Source organism: Equus asinus, chromosome 10, assembly GCF_041296235.1.
Source record: "Equus asinus isolate D_3611 breed Donkey chromosome 10, EquAss-T2T_v2, whole genome shotgun sequence".
Lineage (NCBI taxonomy): Eukaryota > Metazoa > Chordata > Mammalia > Perissodactyla > Equidae > Equus > Equus asinus.
This window is the reverse complement of record NC_091799.1, coordinates 30,925,891-30,940,096: the sequence shown is the minus strand read 5'-3', so window position 1 is coordinate 30,940,096 and position 14,206 is coordinate 30,925,891. Positions and strand designations below refer to the sequence as shown.

Here is a 14,206-nt window from a genome sequence, read left to right as displayed (position 1 = left end):
TCCTTCCCTGTGCACCAGCCATGTGTTCTTCCAGCTCATGCTAGCCCCAGGGCCTCTGCACTGCTCTTCCCTCTGCCTGGAATGCTGTTCCCCAGACACGTCTTAGCTTGGTTGCTCATCCTCCAGGTCTAGGCTTAAACGTCAGTCCCTCAGGGAAGCATTTTCTGATCCTCAAACCAGATCAGGTCCCGGTGACCTCCTTCACAGCACATCACTGGTCATTAGGGATGTCTGCCGCCTGGTTCTCCTCAGGGAGACGCATCCTCATTCCACTCGATGTTTACCACTTTCCCACCCCCCCGCCGGGGGAGCGGGCAGGTCTGGACACACAGAGTTGTTTGCTTCTTGTGGACTGTTTGTATCACCAACGAACTGCCCTCAGGAACTCAAAGGAGGTTTTGGAAGCACTTAACTGTTTCTCCAAATTGCTTTTTTAGGTATGTTGGGATGCAATCACCAACCACCCTGAACCGGTCCAAACCCCACCACAAAAGGGACACCTGTGCAGAGGGCCCAGAAGTGCCCAAGAGATGACCTTTACTTTATTTTAATGATAAGATCTCTGCCCCAGGAGCAGCTTAGGCCTTATTATCATAACACGCGATGTATGTGGAAGCATGTTTTCCAGCTGAGCCTGCGCAAGCAAATACCCACCTCTCCCTTTTGAATATTCACTCCCCATCTGAAATAAAAGGTGCCTTGGGGACCCATGGCTTTGGAAATAATTCCCCATGGGCTCCTGGTTTGCTGCAAATAAACGTGACTTCGTGTGACAACTACTTCTGGTGAAGGCTTTGATTTCAACTCACCAAGAAGCGGACCAGCTTTGGTTCTGTAACATTTGTACCTAAAGGACAGTGTCTGTCTCCCATCTCTCTGTGCCTAGAAGAGAGCCAAGCCCATTTGCTTGGCAATGATGAATGCGAGATGGCCTTGAAAAAGCTGCCCTTGCAGACTAACCAGAAAGCAGTTCAGGGGCCAGGAGACAGGAAGCCAAGAAGCTAAGATGGCAAAAGGTCTTGGTCTGGTCAAAGCCCGAGGCCCATCAATGGCTGCTCCCCAATTAGTGCTTCAGGCCCCTAGGTGGTAGATCCAGGCTCAAGCTCCTTGGAAGGTGAAGCTTTGCAACTCTTCAGGCCCTGACTTCGGCGGACCATCTCTCAAAAGGCTGAGCTCGCATCTTCAGTTAAGTCGGCGACAGTGCTAGGGAAGACTACCAGGAGTCAGAGAGGACTGTCTGACTGTAGGAGCCGCCAGGAGTTCATAATTCTAAATTTTGAAAGAGGCTGTATTGCTCTCAGGTCCAAACTGAACTTGCTTTTTGGCCCTAAAGTTGGGATTTTTTGTCACTTTGCGGATGGGTAGGTGGACCTGCAAAGTGACTCCTCCTTAAATGGGCCTTAACTTTCACTAGGGGAAAACATCATGTCGTGTCAGTCTCAGAAGAACGAATTGAAACCACTCACCCAGTCGATCCAGCCAGAAACCCGCGAAGGCATCCTTGTTTCCTCCCCTCCCCTTGCCCTCACCTCCCACGGATTTAAAGCTTTGGCAAAATCTGTTAATTCCGCCTCCAAAATGTGTGCTGAACACATTTGCATCCTCGTCTCTCCACTGCCACCACCCTGGTCCAGGCCACTGTCATTACTCACCGGGGTCTGCAATAGCCCCTCAACCAGACTGTCTCTTGGGACCCTCCATTTTTCCATAGCAGCAGAATGTGGGAAATTGGTTTTCCCACACATAACTCTGGTTAAGATCCTTCAGAAGGCTTTGCGTCAGACGCAAAATAAAACCCAAGGTCCTACAAGGTGTAGGATCTCCCCTTGCAGCCTCCAGTCCTGTCGCCCACTTTCCTCTTCCTCACCCTGCTCCCAGCAGCCCTGCCAACCCCCTCCCACCGCAGGATCTCTGCACACTTTGGGTCATTCTCGTGGCTTCTGGCGTGCTTCCCTCTGCTTCCCGTAAGGACCTGCCCTAGTCCCTTAACCTCAGGGAGGGCTTCTCGACCACCCTCTCTCGAGAGGCCCCTTGTCTGTTATTCTCTGTCAGATCCTCTCTTTCCTTCAAAGCATTTATTATAATTTGTAACTGCGTTATTTGTCTGTGTTCTTGTTGTCTATCTCCCCCATTCTCCTTGTATAGATTCCACACAGAGAAACAAGCTGAGGTCTCTCCTGCTAGACGCCCAGTACCCAGCACCATGCCTGGGCGAGGAGCCAACATTCTCAAAAAATCTCTCTTCAATAAAAAGCCTTTTTGGTGGTGGCATCTCCAACAATCAGGAACTCTGTGCTTGCCTCTGAATTTTGATCCTCAGGCAGTGCTGCTGCTCGTTAATGAGTAATTCTTCTCTGGTTTAGGGCTCAGAGTAGAACGGCAGATCTCAGGGAGCCCGGCAACCCCCGCCCTGTGTGGAAATCGCCTTCTGGTGGAATCGCAGCACATCTCAACTCTAAACCTGGGGACGTCAATCTAGGCCTCAGTCCCAGCGCCCAGCTCTGCTGCCAAAGGCGTCGGACTTTCCAGAGCTTCTGAGGAGCCAAGATCCAACTGCCCTCCTCTCCCCCAAGTGCTCTAAGCCCCTCTCCCAGGACCCACCAAGTTCGCGCCCGTGACTCCTGGTGGCTTTCAAGCTGAAGCCACACCAGAAAAAGGAGCTAGGAGTGGCAGAGGTGAGCCTCAGGGCTGCCCCCGCGGAGGAGTGGGGAAGATCGGGAGAGCCCGTTGAGGATGTGGCTGCGAGTGGTAAGATTTGGCATGCTGGCAGAAACCACCTGGGGCATGTGAGCAGGAAGAGGGCACGAGGACACAGTTCTAAAAGCAGCATTTACTTTAGTTTTCACTTCTCCAAGACCCCGGGACCTTTTTAAAGTTCTAGTTCTTGGGGCTTCCACACTCTCTCCATCACTCCTTCAGCCACTGCAAGAGCAGAGGTGTGTAGTAGGTGATGATGACGTCAGCACCTGTGTGGGCAGAGAAGCAGGAAGCAGGGGAGGGGTGGGGCATCAGTTCTGAACACATCTTCCAGGAGATGAAGGCCAGGGAGGGCAGAAGGCTACCATGAAGAGGCACAGCCCAGGGGCGTCGCAACATAAGATTGAGCCCAGTTCTGGTCAGGTCTAGTTCTGCACATTGTGTGACCACGCGCAAGTCATCTTCTCTTTCTGGGCATCAGTCGGCCAATGTGTAAAATGCACAGTGGGGGAAAGAGGCGAGCTGTAAGCCCCCTTCTCACGCTGTGTGCTACACCAACAAAACCAGCTCCCATTGATGGGGGGCGATAAGCATATGCCAATGACACATATCAGCTCACTGAATCCCCACAACAGCCAGGCACCAGGTATCATAGCCCTAGTTTATAGATGAGGGCACTGAAGTTCGGAGAAGGGCCGTGGCCAAGGTCTCAAAACCAAAAAGTAACAGAGGGCTCTGCTTCCTTCGCTGTTCGACATTCTATTTTGCAGTTCCACGTCTCTTCCTCAACCTGTGTCTGTTTAGATCACTGGGATTTCCAGGCCTAACACTCTAGGCTGTCCCATGCCTTCACTTCCCTCTCTGGGCAAAGTACCTATTAGTCCCAGTGGTACGGGTCAAAAACCCTGCCTCCAGCTGTTTACCTGCTCTGCGCAAAGCAGTCATGGCCTCCAGGACAGCAGCCTTGAGATCAAACGCCCCGGCCTGGGCTCCGTGCCACAGCATGGCAAACTCTCCAGAAACGTGGTACACAGCGAGAGGGAGTTCAGGGTGCTACAGAGAAGCAGCGGAGGGCAGACAGGTTGAAGTGGAGGGTGGGCGTGTCCCAGCGAGTGTCCCTTCCTCCCTGGCCGATCTGTGACCATGTGGAGCCCCATGCTCCCAGTCACTGCTGCTGGCAGCCTGGCCCATTCCTGAACTGGTCAAGCAGAGTGGTTCCAAGGCTCCTGTCAGCCCTGGTCCAGAAGCCCATGGTGGTTCCTGGGCAGGGATGCGGAGGGGCAGAATGCTTCCAACTCTGAGATTCTGCAGCCCTTCAACCTAAGGTCCCCGAGTCTGTGGACAAGCTCTCTCACCTCCCTGAGCCCCTCTGTCTCTGCCTGTGCTCACCTTGTTCTTCACTTCCCGCACAATGTCCAGGTAGGGCATTCCCGGCTTCACCATGAGCATGTCAGCTCCTTCCCGCACATCCCGGTCCTAAGGGATGAGGGCTGGTGTGGGCAGGGCTCAGGAGGCGAGGTGGGAGGGACAGGCTCGGCGGGGCCCAAACCCTGGTCACTCACCACCGCTCGGAGGGCCAGGCCTCGTGCTCCGGGGGGCAGCTGGTAGCAGCGGCGGTCTCCAAAGGCTGGGCTTGACTGAGCCGCATCCCTGGGGAGCAGAGGCATCAGGGGGGGCTCCAGCTTTGGGGTTAACGGCTCAGGGATTTAACAGCAGACCCCTGCCTATCCCCACTCACCGGAAAGGTCCATAGAAACAGGAAGCAAACTTGGCACTATAGCTCATCACGGAGACCTACAGGGAGACAATGGGGGTCGAGGCTCAGGCAGCCCTTTCAGATGCCCCAGGGGGAGGAGATGGGGAGAGAAAGGACCTAGGCCGGAAGCAAAGGGCCTGTGGTCTAGTCCCGTTGGAGCTCTGGGCCTTGATTTCCCCATGGGAGTGCAGAGGTTGGGAGGGATCCCAAAGGCCTCGTCTGGTGCTGTCTTCGGTTCTACGATTCTTGGCAGATATGAGGGCAGGCCTGGTCCAGGCTCTCTCCTCACCTCGCCCCACCACTCCCCACACTCCCTGCCCCTACCCTGTTGCCAAGTTCATGTGCCATCAGAGCATCCTTGATGGCTTCCACGCGTCCGTCCATCATGTCCGACGGGGCTATCACCTGACATCCTGAGGGGCAGAGGGTCGCCTTCAGAACTCTCAGACCTCCTATCCACTCTGCCACCTCCGTGAAATGGAGGGGCTCAGCCCTGCTGGTGGCTGACTCACTCACCTGCCTTGGCATAGGCCAGTGCCACCTCTGCCAGCCGCTGGCGGCTCTCCTTGGCTTGAATTGCCCCGTTCTCGCTCAGAAGCCCTGCAGGACAGACAGCTGGGTTTTGGGGAGCATCTTGGGCCCTGGCCCGTCCCCATCGTGGGGAGAACTGTGGGTGCCAGCAGGGCTGGTGGAGGGAGGGTGCTCACCGCAGTGGCCATGGGAGGTGTAGGGGCACAGGCAGACGTCACAGGCCACCAGGAGGCTGGGGAAGGTCTTGCGCAACAGACGGACCGCCTCAATAGTTGGGGAGTCCTCAGAGTCGGCCGCAGAGCCCCGCTCGTCCTAGGCAGGGGAAGGACAAAGCGGTGTGTCTGTTACATGAAGCTTTAGGGAAGCATGACAGAAAGCCATCACAGAGCACAGCCTGGCCTGCTCCTTCCATCATCATCACAGCCCCTGGACGAGGGAGCACAGTGAGGACTGCCTCCATTTTACAGAGGGGACTTGACTTGGCCAGTGTCGCAGCCCTACTTAGCTTCCTGACCTTATAAGGGTGCTATCTCAGGGGCAGGGGCCATGTCCATTCAGCTGTGGCCCCAAGGCCAGCACAAGGCCAGAGCAAGGGTCAGTGTGGAAACTTAGCTCACACTCACCCAAACCGCCCCCCCCTCAATTCCTCCTGCGATTCTTCACCTTGGGAACTCTGCTGGGGACACCAAAGACCAGGACACAACGCAGGCCCTCTTCCACCAGGGGCCTCAACATCTCTTCTAGCCGGTTCACACCATACCTGCACGGGGGTAGGGTAGAAGGCTGAAATGAGGGAGGTCCCAGCCAAGGGTCCCTGCCTACCCCTGCACGCTGTGCCTCTGTTAAGAGCCAAGTTACACATGGCATCAGAAGGGCTAAAGCCACACGGTACAGGGAGGAGCAGCAACACACCCACCAAACAGATGGGAAGACTGAGGACCCCAGGAGCAGCGCTATGGAATTCAGCTGTGGAAGGCCTCTCCAAGGTTCTCTTATTGACCTCCCTTCTGAAGCTCAGCTCTCCTCTGCAACAGCCTCTGCTGTGATGCCTCTGGTGGTGGGGAGCTCATTACTTTAGGAGGCTGCCTCTTCTGCTGTGGGACAACTTCGGCCCTGAGAAAAGCCTTCTGTCTACTGCGCAGAAGTCAGCCTCTCCGGATCTTCTACCTGCCGGGTCTGCTTCTGCTTCCTGGCACCTCCACCTGTGAGATCTCTCCCTCCATCATCCCCCTGCCCTCCCCCCACCACGCCTCCTACCTGGCCACTCCCGGGAGGCTGGCGATAGGCTGCACGTCATCAGGAACATCCCTGCAAAAGCGGGGGGTGGGCTATGGACTGGGAGCCATGGGAAGGGCCACTGGTGAGGGGGTGACCGAGACGGATGGCTGGGGAGCGGGGAAGGCCTATGGAAGTGGAGATGGTGGAGGAGGATGGGATGCAGTGTCTGGTTCCCCTGACTGGCCAAGCCCAGGGCCTGAAATAATAACAGGAGCAACAAGAATGACAGTGACAACAAGAGCTACTGTACCACAGGACAGTCATCATAGAAGGAGTCAGTGGCTAAGAACCTGGACTCCCACGTCAGAAGGTTCTTGCCATCCGAGCCACTTACTGACTGGGTGAGCCTGGCCACGTCATACCACCTCTTTGAGCTTCAGGCCCTTCATCTCTGTCCTGGGTGGATTCATCATTCATTCAACAAACACTTATTGAGCACTTTTATGGGCCAGGCACTGTTCTAGACTCTGGCGACACAACAGGGAACAAAACAGGCAAAAATCCCGTCCTTGTAGAAGTGACATTCTAGGGGATAATATTTATACCTTCCTCATACGAATATTGTCAGGAATGAATGAGATAATACAGATGTCGGTGCTTAGCATAGTACCTGGTACACAGTAAGTACTCAATAAATGTCAGCCATTGCTTTTATTAATAATCATGACTGCCACCTCTTACACGAACAGAGCACTCAACAACCCACAGAACACCTTCTCAGCTTCTGTCTTAGTGCAAACGCTCAGGATGGCAGGCCACGATGATTCTTCCAGTCTTCCAAATGCGAAGACTGAGTTCTTTTCAAGGTTTGTTTTGTTCCTAAAACTGCTGTCCCAAACCCAGGAGGCCACTTCCGATACCTCAGCTCTATGCTGACAGTCCACTTTGCCAACCATAACAGCCCAGATGCCTGCTCTGGTCACGCACACCCTGCACATCAGAAGCCAGCCCGTTCCTGGGCACTCACGTGACAAAGATGGGGTAGATGAGGTTGGAGGCACTGAGGGTGGTGGTGGCCGCCTGCCAGGTCCGAAGCAGCGGGTGGAAGTAGCCACTGTGCAGAACCGACTGGGGCTGCATGGTGGGCACTGGGGGCACTGGGCAGCCAGCTGGTTGAACTGAGGGCTCCTGAGGCGTCCGCTGTGTGCTCAGCTCTGTGGGGGCGATGGGAGGCACATGAGACACGGTACCCCCGGGCTCTTCCAGATTCCCGCCTCCCCTGCTCGCTAGCTGCTCCTAGTGTGGTTCCCCAACCCTGCCGGTCAACGACGACAAGCTAAGTAGAGAAACCAAAGTCGGCCTTCAGAAACTTTCATGGCAATTTGCACCCAATAAACAACAAGTCTCTAGTGGCTCATTTTTACTGTATTTTATCAAAGAATCAATCTGCGACAGATTGGAAATTAGTATGAGAAGCACCAATCTAGCCAACATTTAAACTTCGTTTATTCCATGGAAAACGTCCACGTGCTTGGCAGAAATTTTAAAGCATGGTTTCTTTTTTGGTGAGGAAGATTGGCCCTGAGCTACTATCTGTTGCCAATCTTTGTCTTTTTTTTTTTTCTCCCCAAAGCCCCAGTACATAGTTATATATCCTAGTTGTAGGGCCTTCTAGTTTTTCTACGTGAGATGCTGCCTCAGCATGGCTTGATGAGCAGTGTGTAGGTCCATGCCCAGGATCCAAACTGGCAAACCCTGGGTGGCCAAAGAGGAGTGCGCAAACTTAACCACTTGGCCACGGGGCTGGCCCCAACTCAGCAGAAATTTTAGATAAGCAAAAAGAGAAAAATCTCCTGTAATTCTATCTCTGGGGAAAAGCACTGTTAACCCCTCGGTACAGGGACTTCTTATTCGGCATGACACACACTAAGAGGATTAAACAGCACTGCACCAGTTAGCCAGCCAGCCAGACACTCTCCCTGTAAAGTGGATACTGAAGCCCATCTTTTCCAGCCCGAGAGTCCCCTGCTGCTCCCTAAGCCATCCCTGCCTACCTTGTGACTCTGCTCACCCTGTTCCCTGTACCTAGAAGGCTTGCGCTCTCTCCACATCATCCCCACCCCAACATCCTCCAGGGTTCCCCACGAGGCACCCCCGCCTTCCCTCTCCCATGAAGCTTCTCTTCTGCCCAGATTACAACCTCTTATGTAACAGTTCTTTGTGGCCCTATCTTATCTCATCCCAGGAGACTGAGCATCCACAGGGCAGGGTCCACAGTCGGTTCCTTTTCACCTCCCCTACAGCCCTCTGCCACACAGCAAATATTTAATTACATGAAGTACAAGACAATATGCCCTAAATGCCAAATAAGGGACTAAGATAGAAGGAAGCTGGGGCAATAACATTTGTTTCTTGGGCACCTACTATGTGCCAGGCCATGCTGGGCACTTGCATGCATGATTTCTCCTTGAGTTGGGAGGTGGGGCTGATCGAGAGCATCTCCGAGAGGAGCCTACCACGAATGAACCAGGAGTCAATGTGAGTTTGGAGGTCAGAAGCAGCTCGTTGGGAGAAAAGGGGACTTGAACTCGGTTTTGCAGAAGTGCGTTCAGCTTGGCAGAGGAAAAGGAGGGACCGTTCCCTCAGGAAGGGAAGCAAGGGGCAAAGATGGGGAAGGAGGAATGGCTGTGGAAGGTTCTGAGGACTCAGGCGGCCATCTAGGATGTGTGTATGGAGGGGAGGAGAGGGGGCCAGACCGAAGTCACGGAAGATTTCTGAGCAGGGGACGGGGGAGTGGCCTGGTCAAAGCCAGGAAGATGATTCTTGCAGCCTGAGCAGAGAGGCAGAGGCTGTGGGGGTCAGAGGGGCGGAGAAGGAGGGGCCGTCGTTAGGCGGCCAAGAGGCAGTCTCTTGGGGCGGATGCTCTGAGCTTGCTTGACCCGGAGGGCAACGGAGACAGGGACAAGGCAGGAAGAGGGCGGCGGGCAGCTGAGCTTGGAGAGGAGGTGGAGAGCTCCATTTTAGACACTTCCTTTTGGAGGTGCCTGGGGTAACACCCAGTAGCCAAGCAGGGAAGAAAAATAAAGAACCGCCAATCTCTCCTCGCACAAATGGGACCTCAAGGCCCAGAGAGGGACAGGGACTTACCCAAGCTTACACAGCCAGTTAGAGGCTAAACAGCAGGAGTGGAATCTTAGTGTGTCGACTCCCGGGCAGGGGGTCCTTTAGTACACGATCAAGTCTTTCTCTCCAGTCTCCCAGGCCTCTTTAGCACCCTCCCAACCAGCTCAGGGGCCCATTTTATCTGATCCTCCTCCTGGCAGGGTGGGGGTTATCAGGAGCCACACAGGGAACCACCCTACCACCACGCCCCTGAGCCAGCCACATCATCTGACACGGGGACAAGCCAGGCCTCCTCAAAGATGTCCCAACCCCCAAATGAGCAATCATTCAGCAGATACAAAGTCCTGAACGCCCATTTTATGCAAGAGTTGCTCTCAGGTCTGCCAGGGATTAGCCCAGGTCAGAGAGGTTAACTCACTTGCCCAAGACCACACAGCTAGTTAGTAACTGGGCCAGAATTTGAATTTGTTCTAGACAACGAGTGCAAGGTTTTCTCTATTATGCTCATAGTACTGATGACACTTGATTCAGCAGGCATCTTTCTGCCCAAACTATCATTGTCTTGGGAGCTGGAGAGATGGAGGAAACAGAAAAATATACTCAGTGGATGTTATGTGCTGGGCACTGGACAAGGTACTCTGTATATATATTATCTCATTTAGTTGAAGAGAGTTATTCCAACTTTTCGTGATGAGGAAACAGAGGCTCAGAGAGGTTAAGTGACTTGCTCAATGTCATTCTGGAGAGTTATGTCAGATTTTGAAGCTATGTCTACACATCTCTGATTCACTTCCCAGAAAACAGTCTTGGTAGCAGGCCCCTGGCTTCTGGAATCCAAAGCTGTATTCCACTGGCCTCAACTCCCCATCTGCTTTAGAAGGCTAAGGGAGCCCAGGCCTCCTGCTCATCAGAAGCAACAGGGCAGGGCTGCCCAGGAACTTTGTGGTCCAAATTTCACCCTGAGGAGCCTGGGGGTTTGCAGATGGGGGACAAGGGGGAGGGTGAGAGTGGTGAGGGAGGCCTTACTAGCGCAGTTCTACTTTCAGCTATTTTTTTAATTTTAGGGTTCAGAGAGATTTGACTTCTATCAAGTATGAGTGCTGAAAAAAATTTAAAAAGTTGAAAATCACCAATCCTGTTTAACTCCGTACATTCTGACATGGAAAGCGGAGTGCAAAAAGGCGAGAGGACTCGAGATCCACAGTGAGTCGGGTACAGAGCTGAAGTTGACCATGGGTCCCCTGGCTTCTAGTCCCGTGCCCCGTTACCTCCACCACACAGTCATTCTGTTCGAAGAGGTGCTTAGTAAATGTCTGCGGGGTAGAAAAGCATGCCCTGAGCAACGGAGGCGCATCTCTGTTCGCAGAGCCTAATCCAGGAGGAGGTTTCGCTTTGCAAAACGTCCCTAAGACTGGGAGAGCTTCACACACTTCCAAGTGGCGCTTCTCCCAAATCAAGGGAGCCCGCAAGCCACAGCCTAGATCCTGTGACACTACACTGAAGACAACAGCAAGTCACCGTGGGACCCAGCACCTACGCTCACCCACAGTAAAACAGGCTGGCTTTGCTGGAAGGCTTTGCTGCACAGCCTAGGGCGGTGCAGAAAGAAGCACATTCCAGGGCCAAACAGTCCCAAGTCTGGTCTGTGCTGTGTGTGTGACTTTGGGCAATGCGGCTGGCCTTTCAGAGTCTTCATTTCATAATCTATACAATGGGAATGATACTATCAAACTTGCAAAGCTACAGGGAAGGTCAGCCTTAGTGACGAGGTATGTGCCTGGCACCAAGTAGCCACATGGTAACTGTGTAGCTCCCTTTGTTATCATTAGGAGTAGAGCTGAGCTGGAAGCAGACCTCCTGGCCTGCCATCGCAGCTGTGCCTTCTGCACCACACCCAGAAGGAGAGTTTACACCCAAAGCTGTATGGGCCACGGGTCTTCCAAACTATCTGAGGCAGGGTCCGTGCCTTCTAGCACCTTATGTGGTGGAAGAGAAATAATCAGCATACAGATCCTACAGCAGAGAGGTGAACTAGGAGCTGGGGGAGGGACCTGTCTCTGGGAGTCAAGAAGGGCTTCATGGAAGAGGAGACATTGAGGGATAAGTCATTTTCAGATTGATTGTGAAAGGACCTCCTTCCTTAGAAGACAACTCGCCCAACCTGGGAGTCACCTAAGTTGGGCCCTGAGAGCGGCCACCAGGGCAGCTGAGAAAGTACCGCAGGGCTGAATCCCCCCGTGTTGTGCTCTGCTGAGGATTCTGGAGGCTGTGGTCTTGGCACAGTGGGTTGGGAGCTGTTCCCAGTTCTGGCAGGCTCTGCTACTAGCCAGGCAGGAAGCAGTCAAGAGGGCCAGCTAGGTAGGAGGTGGCCAGGGCCGAGAAATCCAAAGCCCCAGAAGGGCCCAGGACAGCAGCTGTCACCAGGCTGCCTGTTTATGCAACCCACTTTTCCTGAGTGTCTCCTCTGGGCCTGCCCCAGTGCCAGACACAGGAATTAAAGAGAAGAGTGAGACCAGGCCTTGATCTAGGGCTCTGAAGGGCCCAGTCTTCTCTGGGCTTAGCTATTTGGAGCTATAAGGAGAATATACCAGTTCCACAGACTCCTAGAACATCTTGGCTAAGAGGCTTCTTAAAGCTTGCTGATTACATCAGTGAAATGATGGCGAAGCTGGGCTCAGAGAAGGGCAGACACTGGCCCAAGATCATGCAGGGGGTCAGTGGCAGCACTGGGGCTAGACTCCAGGTCTCCAGCAGCCCGATTCTCAAGGCCCGCCGTTACCCCTTGATACTCGAAGTACAGATATCAGGGGTGTTCACCAGCAGACTGGGACTTGGGGAGAACTCTAGGTGAAGGGGGTGGGGGAGGAAAGAGGTACAACGGTGACTAGACCTGGCTGCAACTGGCAGCATAACGGTTAAGCGGGTTTTGGAGTCTGTAGACATGGGTTCAAACCCTGGTTCCAGCCTGGCACAAAGCGGCTGTTATTGCTTCCATCTCCCTCCCCCATCCTGCGAGGCACCTCGGACTCTGCACTGATGGAGACTGACCCAGCGGTCTCCAACGGGGTGGACCCCCAGAGCAGACGCGGAGCCCAAGGTTACGGTCCCGTAGCAGGACCATCTATCTCTAAGTGCCCAAACAGGGGCCCCACAGGGACTCCGCCCCCAGCTGCACCGCCAGCGCTTCAGGCGCACAGTACGATCTGCGTCTGGAGACGCGGGATTCTCGGTGCCACAGCTCCCGCCTCCAAGTCCGCCACCTCCCCGAGTCCGACCCCGGCTCACCTGCCTGCCTACGGGGTGCGAGGCGCCGCTCCCGCCAACGCTGCGGCTCTTTCGGGCCACCCCGGGCCCACGTGGGGGTGGGGCGGCCCGCCCGGAAGCAGCTGCCCCCTCACAGCCCGCCCCAAACCGCGTGCAGACCACGCCCCCTGAGGGCCGTTTGCTGGTGGCCTGTCCGCTCAATCCGCGGCCCCGCCCACGCACGCCAGGCTCGAGGCCTGGCCAATCGGGTGTGCCGAAGGGCCGGCGGGCCCGCCCCTCCCCGCGCCGCGGCCTGCGCAAGCGCGGGGAAGGACCCGAGAGAGCCCGCGTGGGGACGCAGGAGCGGCGCGGGAGGGGGCGTGCGGGGGAGGCACGGCGCTGAGGTTCCCGTTACGATTCTCTTCTTCCCAGCCGAGCGCATTCTTGTCGCTGGTTGTTTGTTGAAAGAATATTGGATGTCAAGGACATTAAAACAACACCATAATGCCTAACTCAATAACTGAGTCCACTTTTGCGGACCGATCATTTTAAAGTTGTTGAGTTCAGCACCAGGCTGCTTTCCAAGGTTTCAGAGAAAATTGATTCCAGTTTAATTGCTCAGGGCCCACTCTGTGCCATGGGTTGGGAGACGTGATGTGAAAGACGGGGGCACTTTGGGCATCAGGCCTGTCTGTGGTGGGTGCAGTGAGAGATCTGACTGAAGGTCTGTGGCGGGGTGGGGCAGAGGATGTGCACGGGCGGCAGGGATGTGGCGAGGCGAGTGGGGCTTGGAACTGGCGGGATTGGATGGGTGAAGTAGGGGTCGGGATCAATACCGTAGCGCCAGAATGCCTTTATAAAGGTGTGTCAGGGATTACCGAAAAGTTGACTCAATTGTAGAGGATGCCAGTGGGTCGTTATTACACTTATTCTCAGGTTTTATTTCTCAAAATCTCTGCCCCAAACGTGTTTTATACCTTTTTATATTCCACGTTAAAGAGGCAGAGAAGCTGTATGCTAGGGAAATAGGACACTGCTTAGTCCTCAGCTAAAGAATTCTGATCTGTGTTCAAGCAAGGAAGCTGGTGGAAAGGAAGTAATGTTTGTTGTGCGTTAGAGTCAGGGACAGTACCATGCATTTTACATTCACTTACTTAATTTTGACAACTCTGTTACTCTTCTCATTTTACAGACTGGGAAAATAATCGCCGGGGAGATTAAATGTCATACTGGGTTTTCTCTGCAATGCCTGCTAACCAAGCTCCTTCAACTCATAGGGCTAATTAATATTCATTTTTTCCCCCGGTTCAGACATCTCCCTGCCCAACATTTCTTTCATGACACTTGTTCCATTTCTGAGTTTATTGATAACTAAAAATAACTAGGACCGTCTACCTCCAAGAGCCCAAACAGGGTGGAAAATTTTTAAATGTTGCAGTTTGGTGTAATCTATTGTTCCCACATCTTTCTCTTACTGACTGAACTGTTCCCACCCTTACCCCCCACTTTTTAAAAATAATTTTACTTTAATCTTTCACTCTTATCCATAAAAACGTATTGTGACTGCAACAATATGAATACATCTTAAACGTAATGTTGAGCAAAAGGAGTCAGACACAAGAGTCCATATTGCATGAC

General features: G+C 53.8%; 1 protein-coding gene across 3 annotated transcripts; it reads right to left on the bottom strand.

Annotated features, from left to right (window-relative positions):
- Positions 1-2,810: 2,810 nt before the first annotated feature.
- Positions 2,811-12,893, bottom strand: ALAD (aminolevulinate dehydratase). 3 transcript variants are annotated; one of them, XM_070518956.1, is made up of 13 exons: positions 12,611-12,666; positions 10,477-10,638; positions 7,230-7,416; positions 6,242-6,292; positions 5,648-5,744; positions 5,161-5,296; positions 4,970-5,053; positions 4,778-4,866; positions 4,436-4,491; positions 4,260-4,347; positions 4,087-4,173; positions 3,621-3,750; positions 2,811-2,966 (listed from the first exon to the last, which is right to left on the bottom strand). In XM_070518956.1, exons 3-13 carry the CDS (start codon positions 7,340-7,342, stop codon positions 2,908-2,910), a joined length of 990 nt encoding a protein of 329 aa, XP_070375057.1. In that variant the 5' UTR covers positions 7,343-7,416; positions 10,477-10,638; positions 12,611-12,666; the 3' UTR covers positions 2,811-2,907. The 3 variants fall into 3 exon arrangements, with proteins under 3 accessions (XP_070375057.1, XP_070375055.1, XP_070375056.1); XM_070518954.1 differs by lacking the exon at positions 10,477-10,638 and having other exon boundaries at positions 12,611-12,893; XM_070518955.1 differs by lacking the exons at positions 10,477-10,638; positions 12,611-12,666 and adding an exon at positions 9,350-9,590.
- Positions 12,894-14,206: the final 1,313 nt, after the last annotated feature.